Source organism: Nannospalax galili, unplaced genomic scaffold (genome assembly GCF_000622305.1).
Source record: "Nannospalax galili isolate Female #2095 unplaced genomic scaffold, S.galili_v1.0 scaffold1051, whole genome shotgun sequence".
Classification (NCBI taxonomy): Eukaryota; Metazoa; Chordata; class Mammalia; order Rodentia; family Spalacidae; genus Nannospalax; species Nannospalax galili.
Window position 1 is genome coordinate 7,044,740 of NW_008331995.1, and position 13,156 is coordinate 7,057,895.

Consider the following 13,156-nt stretch of genomic DNA (forward strand, 5'->3'; position numbering starts at 1 on the left):
TCATAATTAAATCTTTGAAACTCGTGTTTTCTTTTTTTTGGGGGGGGGGCCTTTCGAGACAGGGTCTCCCTGTAGCCCTAGTTGTCCTGGAATTCACCATGGAGACCAGGCTGACCTCGAACTCACAGAGATCCGCCTACCTCTGCCTCCCAGTGCTGGGACTAAAGGCATGCACCACCATGCCTGGTGCCTTTCTTTTCTTTTTAACATATTATTAGTATTGTGTATTTGTGATGTGTGTGTGTGTGTGTGCATGTGTGTGCATGCACATGCCACAGTGTGCTTAGGGGGTCAAAAGACAACTTTGTGGAGTCAGCTCTTTCTTTCCAACTTTAGATGGATTCTGGGCGTTGAACTCAAGTAGCCTGGTTTGCACAGAAAGCTCTTCACCCTGAGTGTCTCCCAGGCCTTTCTCTCAGGACTTCTTCCCACCCCTCCTTTTTTAAAGTTTTCTATAATCAAGGCCTTGTTCTCTCTCAGATAACAAACATCTAATTGCATTTTAATGAGACAAACTGATTTCTGTAAAAGTAATTTGCTGGATGCTACTCAAAGGCAGTGCGATACTTGTGATATCTGGGTCTCGAGCAGTTACAAACCTATGAGTTGTAACAGGGAGACTTTACCCAGAAAGATAGTAGCAACTGCGGCCAGAATGATCAGGAATGGGAATCTGGGGCCCATGAACTTAGGGAGTGGTATTCAGGGTTGTGGAGAAGAAAGTTTCATAGCCTCCTTTTGGAGAGACACAATAAAACTGTTGTAAGTACCTTTGTTTTCATAGAGTAAACTAGGATGACAGCAGCATTATGACTGGAGAATGGTTTAACACAAAGCTGAGCCCTCAAATGACACCGTCCCTGTGTCCTCACGTGTAGTTCTTCATCTGGGATGGTAAGGTGAAGAGAGACAAGGCTCCTGCATATTTTAGAAGTTCTAAGGGTCATTCATGTGCATAAAATTTTGAGCACAATGAGTACAAGAAGATAATTATTTGACAGGCATCCATCTATCCACTTAAAAATCTGTCTAACCATCCATCCATCCATCCATCCATCCACCCACTTATCATTTATCTAAGCAACCGACCAACCATTCATCTATCCATCCATCCATCCATCCATCCATCCATCCATCCATCCATCCATCCATCCATCCATCCATCCATCCATCCATCCATCCATCCATCCATCCATCCATCCATCCATCCATCCATCCTGATCAACCATTCATCTATCCATCCATCCATCCATCCATCCACCCACTTGTCATTTATCCAACCAACCAACCAACCAACCATCTATCCATCTATCTATCCATCTATCAACTATCCAACCATTCAGCCATCCCTCTATCCTTCACCCACCCATATCTACAGTCCACCGATCTATCCATATATATAACAATGTTTTCAGTGTTCCAAAATATCAATATATTCAATTTTTGTAATAATCCCAGGAAAGCAACTTTTCCAGACAGAACTGTGATTCTACACATTTTTCAGCAGAAGAAAGCTGAGTTTCAAAGAACTTCATGTGGCTAACAGAAACTAAGTTGGGATTAGGGTTCTTGTGTGTGTGTGAGTGTGTGTGAACATGCATGTTTGTGAAGGCCAGAGGACAACCTTAGTCATTATTCTTCAGGCTTCATCTACTTCATGTTTTTAGGCAGAGTTTATCACTGGCCTGGAACACATCAATTAGGCTGACAGTCCCAGGGACTCACTTGTTTCTGCCTCTCCAGTGCTAGGATTATAACTGCATGACACTACACCCATTTTTTTTTAAACAAGGGTTTTAGATGTTGAGCTCAGGTCCTCAGGCTTACAAGGAAGCACTCCACCCACTGAAACATCTTTCTAACCCCAGGATTTGGACTCTTAAAGTCTGAGTTTATATACATACATATATGTGACTTTTGCTGGTGGGTTTTTGGTTTTTTTTTTTGTCTTTTTGAGACAAAGTTTCCCTGTATCCCCAGCTGTCCTGGAACTCACTGTGTAGACCAGGCTGGCCTTGAATTCACCGAGATCCACCTGCCTCTGCTTTCCAGGTGCTGGGATTCTAGATATCATTTTTAAGCTGTTCTTCTAGTGCATGTTGAGTGAGTGAATGAGAGAATGATGGATCAGATTTGATCTTGATAGGTTCTTTACCTTTTAATAGACGAAGCAGTAAGCTGGTGACCAGAGGCCTCATGCTGTCAGCTAGTGCACTGCTCACGTTTCCACGCTGTTACCTACTAGCTAATACATCTATAAAACCAGTGACATTGTTGCTTGATAACATCTTGTGGAGCCAAAGATAAAGCACATCATATAAGAGGAAAATCTAGCAACGTTCCTGTTCTATATACACTATGAAGAAGCAGATAAACTTAAACTGTGGTTCTTTAGAATGCTGAAGACTTGGAAAGGATGCAAGTGCCTCTTGACAAAAGATGAGTTTACCCATCTGTGGAATACAAGGCAAGCAGGGACTTAGACATGAGTCCCAAAAACTGGTTGAGAGAAAAATAAAGGAAAAGAACGATGTATTATATACACGTAAATTTTACAAATGCACCAAGTAGTATATATTGCTTAAAGAGACAAGCAGATCGGGCAAGGTCTCACTATTGTAACCAAGGCTGGTCTTGAACTCAGGGTAATCCTTTCCTAAGTGCTGGGGTTTCAGGCACATGCTTTCTCTTTTTAAACTGGGACTCAAACTCAAGGGCTTCAAGTATGCTGTTATATTCCCAGCCCTCAGGAAGGACTATTTCCAGGAGAAGGAAGGTGGAACAAAGGAAATTTAAGCTGACTTTATGCAGTTTTATTACAGTACAAAAAGTATTAGAGGCAAACATAGCAAAATATTAATAAGATGCCTTAAAACTGAGAGTTGAGATTATCTATATTATTTTTTATAGCCTTATGTACTGATGTAAATCTAAAAAAGTTTTCTTTTCTCTCCCTCCCTCTGTCCCTCCCTCCTTCCCCCTTCCTTCCTCCCTTCCTTCTGTAGCCCAGGTTGGTCTCAAATTCCTGATTTTCCTGCCTCAGCTTCCTAAGTATTCAAATTACAGATGCATGTCACCACCCAGCTCCTTATTTTCTTTCTTCCTTAATGCTAATATTTTTAAATTTTTATTACTTTTAATTTATTTTATGTGTATAAATGTGTTGCCTGCAAGCATGTAAGTGTACCCATGCTGTGAAATGTCCATGGAGGTCAGAAGAGGGAGTTGGATTCCCTGGAACTGGAGTTACCAATTATTCTAAGCTATCATGTGGGTGTTGGGAATCAAACCCAGGTCCTCTGCAAGAGCAGCTAGAGTTCTTAACTGCTGAGCCATCTCTCCAGCCCCTCTTAATGCTAACATTGTTCATGAAAAGTGACAAGTGTAGACCTGGCACACAGCAGCTGTTTAATTAGTCAAATTCAGACAGCAAAATTCAATAAAAGTATCAGTTAAAGGGAAAACAGCTATTAGGAAAAAACCTTTTCCCAAACACAAAATTCAATAGACTAAAAATGATCAGGTCATTAGGAGAAAATGAGACTACTTTCATTTGCCATGTTTGCCAGCGTCTTTCAAGGGTGATAATAGGTTATGTATGTACACATACATAATGCATATGGAATGGCATATGAATGGTCACTAGTTTTTTTTCCATAAGGGCTTAATTTTGCCTTCTTTCCATGCTGTAAGTCATATGATCTTGTTTATAAATTTAGAACTACAGATCTTATTCCTTATTTGAATCATTCAAACTTTCCCACAACAACCAACTGGAACACCAAACTATAATGTTCAGAATAAACCTAAGTAGGAGATGAACAAGGAAGGTTTTTATGCTGTGCTCCACCAAGAAAAGACGGAATGAGAAAATAAACACTCATTTGAAACGGTAGGAGAGTCTGTTCTTAACCTGATGTTTGCCAAGCTGTACAGCAAAAGTTCAAAAATGTTTTTCTAAGATCATGAGACCAATCGTGTTGACCTTCTATGACTTGGTTCTTCCAGAAATGTATTAATGTTAAGTCAGGGGCTGAAAAATGAAGATCATTTTGCTTTTCAGTGTGTGGATAAAAGGGCATCTTAGTTCCCTGCCACTAGTTAATTGTTATTCACAGTAACTAGTACTTAAATCCATGGCTACCCAGTCTCTTCAACAGAGGGTAGCAACAGTCAAGTGACTGCTCCATTTTTAACAGCTGAATTCTGTATCCTCATGTCCACGTGGTCTCACCCTTCACTTCCTTCCTGCTGGTCCTGATTTAGTTCTTTCTTGGGTCCAGCACCAACTGGCAGGCGTTTATAGACGATGCTGTGATATATTACTGCCCAGACTGATCCTCCCCAGCTGTTGGGAGCACTGTGCACTGATATCTCCCTCTGGGAACTGTCCTTCCCTTAAGGAGAGCTGCCTCCTCCAGGGTCCGCCCTGCTTTCAAAGGGAGTCATCTTTAATGATGGACTGGCTTATGGGGCTAGGGAGAAGCCCAGTGTGCTTGGGACTACTTAGCTTCAGCGCTATCTGTGAAGTCAGCTGTAGCTTCATTGAGCCTGATTGTGGTTAAGCATCTCCATTTGTTAACCCTGTCCCCTTCCTAGTTTTACAGGGGCTGATCTTCAGAATACTGTTAATAAACATTCTGCTTGTTAATTCCATTTTTGTCTGTTTGCTAAGGAACACAATCTGCAACAGTTTTTATGCTGCTCCATGGTAGTCTGGATTGTTCTTCCTGGCTCTTGTGGGTGATGAGTGGGTCGGTTATGGAACTGTTCTGACCAATGATCTGTGAGAAGTAAGCCCTTTAGAGGCCATTTCATTTCCAGACCCCAAAGGACACTTCACTTTCTATCATGAGAACTGGCATTGTTCCTGAACATTCTATAATTTAGAAAGACAGTAACGAACTGAGCTTACAGCCACCCTGTGACTGGCTAGATACCATGGGAAAAATCCAGATCTTCATTTCTTTAAGTCACTATGACCCTGAGGCAGTCTGTTGTCACTAAATCCCCAACACTCACTAAATTCATTCCCTCCTGACTGACACACCTATGTCACCTCCACCTCCTAGATTCTCCTCCCTTCTGGCCTCCACTCTTCCACCCTCTTGAAATCCACTGGCCTCAGTACTGCCAGTGGTGGTTCCAAGTCAGTATCACCCTCTCCTAAAGGTCTGAAGAAAATGTCAAAATTCTAAAGTACAAGATCAAAATTGCCCTGTTCTGGCTTTTTTCTAGTTCCCTGTCTAGAACTTGTAATGCTAATTACTCTTGCCTTTACTTCTCCTTCACATCTCCTATTCATGATTCAAGGACTTTCTTCTCCCCTTAGAGACAAGAGTTAGGCAATTTGGGAGTCTTTTAGCTAGACCCAGAAGGGGTACTCCAATTGCCTCACCCTGCATCCCTGTTCAGCATGGAAGAATGGCTAGGCAGTTAGGGTAAAAAGACCTTTAAGAAAAGTAGCCAGTTTCTTGGCTAAAACTCGCTATGTCCTTGGGCCTCTTAGCAACATACTCTGTTCCAAAGGCCAAAAATGTCAAAAGTATTTGGGAGCTTGTATCTAATCGTTAAAAGATTTTAGGGTTACCTCTTCAGAGGAGGGAATGTTGGAGGGGAGGGAGTGGGCATGGATTTGATCAAAACACCTTATATACATGTATGAAATTCTCAATAAAGTTTTTGTAAAAGTTAAAAAAAAATCATCCAAGGGCAGGTGTTATTCTCAATAAAAAGTGCTCTGTGATTCTATCTTTCTGCTCATCAAGCTATTAAGAAACCCAGTTTTAGGGGCTGGAGAGATGGATCAGTGTTTAAGAGCACTTGCTGAATTTTCAAGAGGACTCAGGTTCAGTTCCTAGCACCCATATGACTGCTCACAAATGTCTACAATTCCAGTTCTAGGGGATCTGACACCCTCTTCTGGCTTCCTCAGGCACAAGGCACACACACGTGGTACACTTATATACACATAAGCAAACACTCATATATATAAAACAAAACAAATAAGTCTTTAAAAAAAAAAAACGAATGAAACTGTCTTTCTAATCACCCGTGCCTGGAAGGCACTTCTGTTTTTCTTTCCCTACATAACTCTACTTGTCTTTCAAAGGCCAGCACAGGTTTTGCCTTCCCAGGAAGCCTTGCTGGCTGCTCTGTCTTTCCCTGTAGTCTTGCTTTGTGTACCTGATCTGAACTTCACCTGAGAGTAAGTGAGTCCCTTCCTAGAGTTTTACTTCCTTAACTTTCCCCCCTACTTGACAATGTTTATGAAGGGCAGGAAGGCCTGTTGCTAACCCTTGGTGCAGCAAGCTGGGGCATGAGCATTTGTTAATTATTTTAGGTACAAGTGAATGAGTAAATTAATGAACCAACTTGTAATGTCAACCATTATGTTGTAAAACATGTGAAGAGAAACTGAGTACTTATCTTGAACATTTCTTAATTTCCTACTTGATTAGGACAAAAAAATTGGTGTATGTGGTATGTGTGTGTTGTTTGTGGGTGTGAATGTGTAGGGGGAGAAAGAGAGAGAAAGAGAGAGAGGGTCAGAATAGGACATCAACTATCTTCCTCTACTGTTCTCCACATTATTTCCTTGAGAGAGAGTCCCCTGCTGAACTAAAGTTAACGATTTTGGCTAGGCTGGCTGACCAGTGAGCTCTGACTCCTATTGATGGGGCTAGAGACACCTGCAGTCATGGCCAACTTTTTATGTGACTGCTGGGAATTTGACCTCATACTTGTAAATTCTCTTACCCGGACACCTGAGTGCAAGATACTCACGGAATCCTAGATTTATGCGTGGGCTTAATTAAAAGAAGACATGTGCCAGATGTGGTGGTGCATATCTTTAATCCCAGCACTCGGGAGGCAGAGGCAGGCGGATCTCTGTGAGTTCAAGGCCAGCCTGGTCTACATAGTGAGTTCCAGGACAGCTGGGGCTACAGGGAGACCCTGTCTCAAAAAGACCGAAAAAAAAAAAAAAAAAAAAGATGTGTTGATGGAAGAGAATCCACTTCAAATACCCAAGGTCTGACCCACACATGCTGCTGAAGGAAAGCTCACCTTCTTTCTTAATGAACATTCACCCAATGAAGATGGCAATTTAACTTCCAGACAATTAGTCTCAGGTATAAAAACAATAGCATGACTGTCAGGTGACCTTTTATCATAGACATTCTCTGAGTTCAATGTCAAGGACTTTATATAACCAAGGGCCAGCCTTTATTAAGCATTTGCTTATGCCTGCGATGTGTCAAGTGTTTTATGAACATAATCTCATGAGCTTCCCCACAGTCTCCTAATGCAGCTACCACACCTCTTCCCTGTTACCCAGGAGGAAATTCAGAGAGGGGAAGTAATTCACTCAAGGTCAAGTTCAGTCACTTCAACCCTGCAGACTGTCCATGTTCTGAACTGCATGCTTTCTCTTCTGTGCCAGCTGCCTGCCCCAAGGGAGCTGACCCAGCCTCTTCTAGTCCTTTAAATATCCCAGATTCTGTTCAAGTGGCCTCCTCTTGGAGGCAAAGACTCCATTCAAGGTTTGCAAGAAATTCTACCTTTTGGACTCTGGTGCAAAGTAGAAAAATCAACCCCAAGTAATAAACCAAGGAGTTTGTTAGAGCATGTCACACTTAATAAAAACAAAAGGTGTTGATCTCTTCCCAACAATATTCTCCCATCACTTTCTATCTCACTGTTTGAACTCATTAATGACCACAATGCAACCCATCCAGAAGAGACATAGGCAGAACAGGAAGAACTTTTAGAGTTTAGCTTGAACTAAAGTTGATTTCTCAAGTCTGGAGCTGAACCAAATTCAAACCTTCACTTACACAGTGAGTCTTTGTTAAATGGAGCCTCCGTGGAGCCTCCCCTGCTTTTTATTTTGTCATGTTACTACAGAAATGCCTTATAGCGAGTATCTTCATTATTCATGGTTTGTTGGCAAATTAAATCACTTGCCGTTCCAATATCTAGAAGTGGAGGAAGTGTTCAATTCCAAAGAAATGATGCTTTCCCAGCTTTGCTGGTCAGGCAATAATAACATTGCCAAATACTTTATGAATAGGTGAGGGATCGTCTTTCACTTATAGTATATGAATAAACAAAACACTCCAGAGGACTGCCCGGTATTTCAGGTAATGGATATCGCCCGCCCCACCCTGCTCTCTCTCTAGGGTGATTGAGCATTGGGTTTCTTTATAAACAAGGCTATTCAGACGTGAAGCAAGAAAAATGACACCTTAAAAAATCAACAAGATGATAAAAAATGGCTTCAGTAAAACATGACTCTCTGGTGTGTGTTCAGTTAATACACCAAAAAATTAGGCAATATAGTAGAATATTCTCCTGTATGGCTTAAAATTCAGGACTACAGGATACCAGCACAAATATTCTAATCATGAGCCTACACACATTCAATTCAAACAACTGTAGCAAAACACTTATAAAAGTATTTGTGTATTCATCTTTGAATTTACCTTGAAAAAAGACTCTTTATTGAGAGAATGCTGGATTTGAGATTCTCACTATGCAGGAGACGTGGCTAGCTATATTTAAATTGTGTGTGTCGGGGGGGGGCAGGGTTATACATGCCCATGCACTTTTACAAAGACTAGAAGACTTTAGTTGTCCTGCGATATCATGTTCTGTTTTATTCCCTTGAGACAGGGTCTCCCACTGAACCTGGAGCTAGGCTGGCAGTCAGCAAGTCCCAGCAATCCTTCTGTCTCCACTCTCCACAGTCCTGGGGTAATAGGCAGTTGTGGCCACATCCGGCTTCTTAGGAGCTGGGGATTTGAACTCAGGTTCTCATGCCTATAGCAAGCACTCTTAACCAATGAGCATCTCCCTAGCCCATGGTTGCATTTTAACCAAGTGTTGTGCCCTCCCTCATTATTTGGCAGAGCTTTGAGAAAATGACTGAATCTGAGTCATGAGGGCTCTGATCTAGCCAATAGATTAATCCACTGATGGATTCACAACTGAACGGAAACCACAGAGGGTGAACCTTGATAAGATGGAGTTGGTCTCCAGGAGCATGCCTTTGAAGAGTATACCTTTTCCGTGACTTCATCCTCTGTCTTTCTGCTCCCTGTCTATCATGAGGTGAGCATCTTTCCTCTGCTATGATCTTCCACTAGGAGACTTTTTTTTTTTTTTTTTTTGGTACAGGCCTAAAAGTAATAGAACCAGCCAACTATGGAGTGAAACCTTGAGTCCAAATAAATCCTTCCTCCTTTAAGTTGTTTTCCTCAGGTATTTGTCACAGCAGTGGAACACTGAGGCACACAGGCAAATATGTGGTCTGAGTGGGCCCAACCTCCTTGACAGTTTCAGAAACAGGCCTGCATCCCCACTCCCCCAGGTTTAAGCCAATCAGTGTAATCTCGTGTTTCTTAACCTTTTTATTCATTAGTACTACCTTAAGGAATCTTTTTTAAACATTTGTTTTTGTTTGGCAATCAGTTCATTTTGAACATTTATTTATTTAATTGTGTATGTGTGGGGGCATAGGCATGCCACATGTGTGTGGAGGTCAGAAGACAACTTGCAGCAATCTGTTGTCTCCTTCCACCATGTGGGTTCCAGGGATCAAACTCAGGTCATAAGCCTTGGTGGCAAGCACCTTTACCCACAGAGCCATCTTCCTGGTCCCCATTCGTCATTTTAATGCTATAGATACATTGCATATGTGTTTATGTGTCTTTACTGTTGACATGTTGAGGATTCAACCCAGGGCCTCACACGTGCTGGGCGCTATCATTAAGATAACCCCAGCCTGAGGAGGAAGTATTTTTTTTTTCTACCACTCCCTGAAATGATTTTTGGTCTTTTTGGGCCATATCATTGCACTGAAGATGCATGAACAGTAATCCTGTTTTCTGGGCTAATTAGTGCATGCCATTGGCAGTGGGTGAAGACCTGACATTAGCATCCCAGAGGGCACTCAGGGACTCTTTTGATAGTTAGGCAATATAGGAAATTTTCTTTCTTTCTGGTTCTATTGATACATGGGTCTAAGTCTTGAAACTGCTGAGAAGAAATCAGACAAGGATAAATCCAACAGGTGAACAAGACCAGGGCTAGGGAAAAAGCATAGTGCCCTCATCAAACCATGCCTGAGGTGCATTCTACAGGTAGACTTGTATGCTGTGTCAATATAGAGTCACTTCTTTTTACTCTGCTGTTAGTTTTGAGCTGGGTTTCTTATCACAATAAAAAAATCCTAGATGACAAAATAGATAATATTTTTCAAATAGTTTCTAAGCACTAAGCAGTATGCTAAATAGTCTACATGTCAATGAGCTCTCTTATTAACCTCTATAATTAGTACTATTATATTCCCCACTTTATAGATGATGTAATTGAAGGATAAGAAGGCTAATTTCCCCATGGTCACATTCAGAAAGAGCTTGGATTCATTCCCTTGTTTATCTGGGGGTTGGGGGGAGGCGTTTAAGGTAAGAAAAGCTTTCTTTTACTACTTTTCATTTTATATAATTTGCATCATTATTTTCTTGATCAGCACTTGAAAAGTATTTTTTTTAATGATCTCTCTGGGCTAGGGCTGTAGCTCAGTGTTGGAACACTTCCCTAGTATGACCAAGGCCCTGGGTTCCATTTACAGCCCTGCCAAAACAAAGAGGCAAAAATCCGCCCCCCGCTTTTTTAAGACAAGTAATTAGTTGTGCAGCACAATTTAGGGTATTATAGCTCTTCTAAGTCTGAAAATGTTCTCCAAAGCACAAGAAACTTTAAATGTAGACATTATATTATCTTTACTTATGACTCAATACTCATAAAGCTACCACCATTTTACATGTTCTTTGTGAACATGATGATGAGAGAAGCCTGGCTTAGTCACCACCCATTTTATAGAAGAGAACCAAATATTTCAGTAGCTTACTTTTTCAAGTTGCTATTGTGCTTAAGAATGATGATTGAGGGACTGGAGAGATAGCTCAGCAGTTAAGAGCACCGACTGCTCTTACAGAGGACCCAGGTTCAATTCCCAGCACCTACATGGGGGCTAACAACTGTCCATAACTCTAGTTCCAGGGGATCCAACACCTTCTTCTGACCTCTTCTGGCATTACATGGCACAAGTGTACTTATATACATGCAGGCAATATACCCATACACATTAAAATAAATAAAATATTAAAAAAATGGTGATTGATGGTTGATGATTGGAGATGCACATTTGTAAGCCCAGCACTGGGGAGGTAGAGATAGGTAGATCCCTGGTGCTTGTTGGCCAGTCAGCCTGGCTTGGCTGGCTAGCTCTAGGCCAATGAGAGACCCTGTCTCATAAATAAGGTGGATAGTGTTCCTGAGAAAATAACACCTAAAGTTGTCCTCTGGCCATACATTTGCACACACGTGTGTATACACATCAGCATACATGTATGTATGCATGTACACATATACATATGAAAAATATTTTAAACATTAAAAAGAATAATGATTATCAATCTTATACAGAACACATACGTTTTCAGGTTTCTAGGACCTCCATTTCTGAATGCTAACAGCATTAGCAATAAGCCATAAATCCCCTGAATCCATAGGGAGTGGGGTACAGAGCCTGTCTGGTTTGCTGCAATATTTGTGTTCTCTTTTTGAAAGTTCCTCAAACATTAAAGAGAAAAAGCAACACTAAACGAAAGGTACCTTACTCTACCTATAAACTAAATGGAGAAAGGACTTATCAAGAGAGGAAAAACCTGGAAAAGACAGACACACGTCTGGCTCCAAAAAAGCCAGGGGCACTGTCTCCTGTGGCCAGATGGGTTATATCTATAGCTCCCTAATGCTCTCAAGCCCCCACGTGCTCCCATGGTTCTCAGTGTGCCTTGCAGATTCCATTTCAAAGCCCGTGATTTAACAGACACATTAGACAAACCAGGAGTCCTGAAAACACAGGTTAAAATGTTCCTTATATTTTAACAAGGATGACAAGGGAACATTCATTCTTTAGACCTCTTCTAGTTGTCCTTAGATGGCCTTTTAATTCTGCCTGATTGATGGAAGCTGTGACTTATCAAAATCAAGGCTTGAAATTCCAGCCCTATAAGGAACAGGGTCAGGATGGGGAGATTCCAACACCTACAACAAAATCACTCTATATCCATAAAAGAAGCCCAGGTATAATCATTGTTTAACACTGTAGATTTTTATAAACTTCACAGGTATTAACAACCAAAGCACAGGGCTCTTCAATCCATATGCGACTGTTGACAAAAAATCCCAGGCAAGCTGCTGTCCCAGAGAGGATGAATGGTCTCCTGATTGAACAAAGTTGCTGCAGATTTTGCCTGCAGGATGGGACCCAGCAAAGCAATGAACAGGCTGTGTTGTGTGACAGAGTAAATCCAAGCCTAAGCATTCCAGCATTCGCCAAGCCACCCTTCCCTTCCCCAGCCTGTCAGCCTCACAATTGCCTGGTCCTTCCTCCCCAAAGCCTGCAGACAGGGAACCAGCTTTTCTTAGCTGTGCCTAGCAAACCTGATGGAAAAGTGCGATAAAATCAGGAAGACGGTAAATCCACTAAGATGTGTTCTGACAGCGAGCGGGTGGGAAACCACCGCTTCCGAAACTGCCACCCCCAATGAAATTAAAAAAAAAAAAATTCTCTGAACCTCAAAGTCACTTCCCACCGACGCTCTGCTGCAAAGCTACAGCCCTCCCTGCCCAGTCAGTACCCCCATCACTAGGTAATGCATATGTGCTGGGGTATAACTCACAAGTGCCCTCCATGACCAAAGGAGGGAACAGATTGTCAGACCACCGTTAACTAGAGGTGCTGAGCCTTTGACCCAACCTTCAAGCAACCCACTAGGAGTTGAAAACAAAGGTGTGGGGAGCAGGAGATTGTGAAATCATACAGGTGGAACGGGCTCCAGGCTGAGCGCCTGGCATCCGCAGGGGCCCTGGGGCGCGGCGCTCCGGGGCTCACCTGGTACACGTCCCGCAGCCCGCACCACGTCCGCAGCACCTGGTGGCAAGCCCGCAGCCTCTCGGTGTACCATCTCCGCAGCGTGGACACGGTCAAGTTCCACACGAAGCGGCTGCCGCTGAACAGCAGGTCCTCCACGCCACACGTGAACACCGAAGCCATGTCGCTGCCTTGTCTCGGGGCGGGGGG

At 42.3% G+C, this 13,156-nt stretch overlaps 1 protein-coding gene across 2 annotated transcripts in view; it reads right to left on the reverse strand.

The window, feature by feature from the left end:
- Frmd4b (FERM domain containing 4B) overlaps positions 1-13,156 on the reverse strand; it is a 372,580-nt gene that overhangs the window by 198,206 nt on the left and 161,218 nt on the right. Inside the window, exon 1 of one of the 2 annotated variants that reach the window (XM_008827145.3) lies at positions 12,968-13,149. The exons of the other annotated variant lie outside the window; for it this stretch is intronic. Coding sequence (XP_008825367.1) covers positions 12,968-13,129 — 162 coding nt within the window. The 5' untranslated portion in view covers positions 13,130-13,149. Of the gene's footprint in view, positions 1-12,967; positions 13,150-13,156 lie in introns of those variants that run through there. 2 annotated transcript variants of the gene reach the window in all.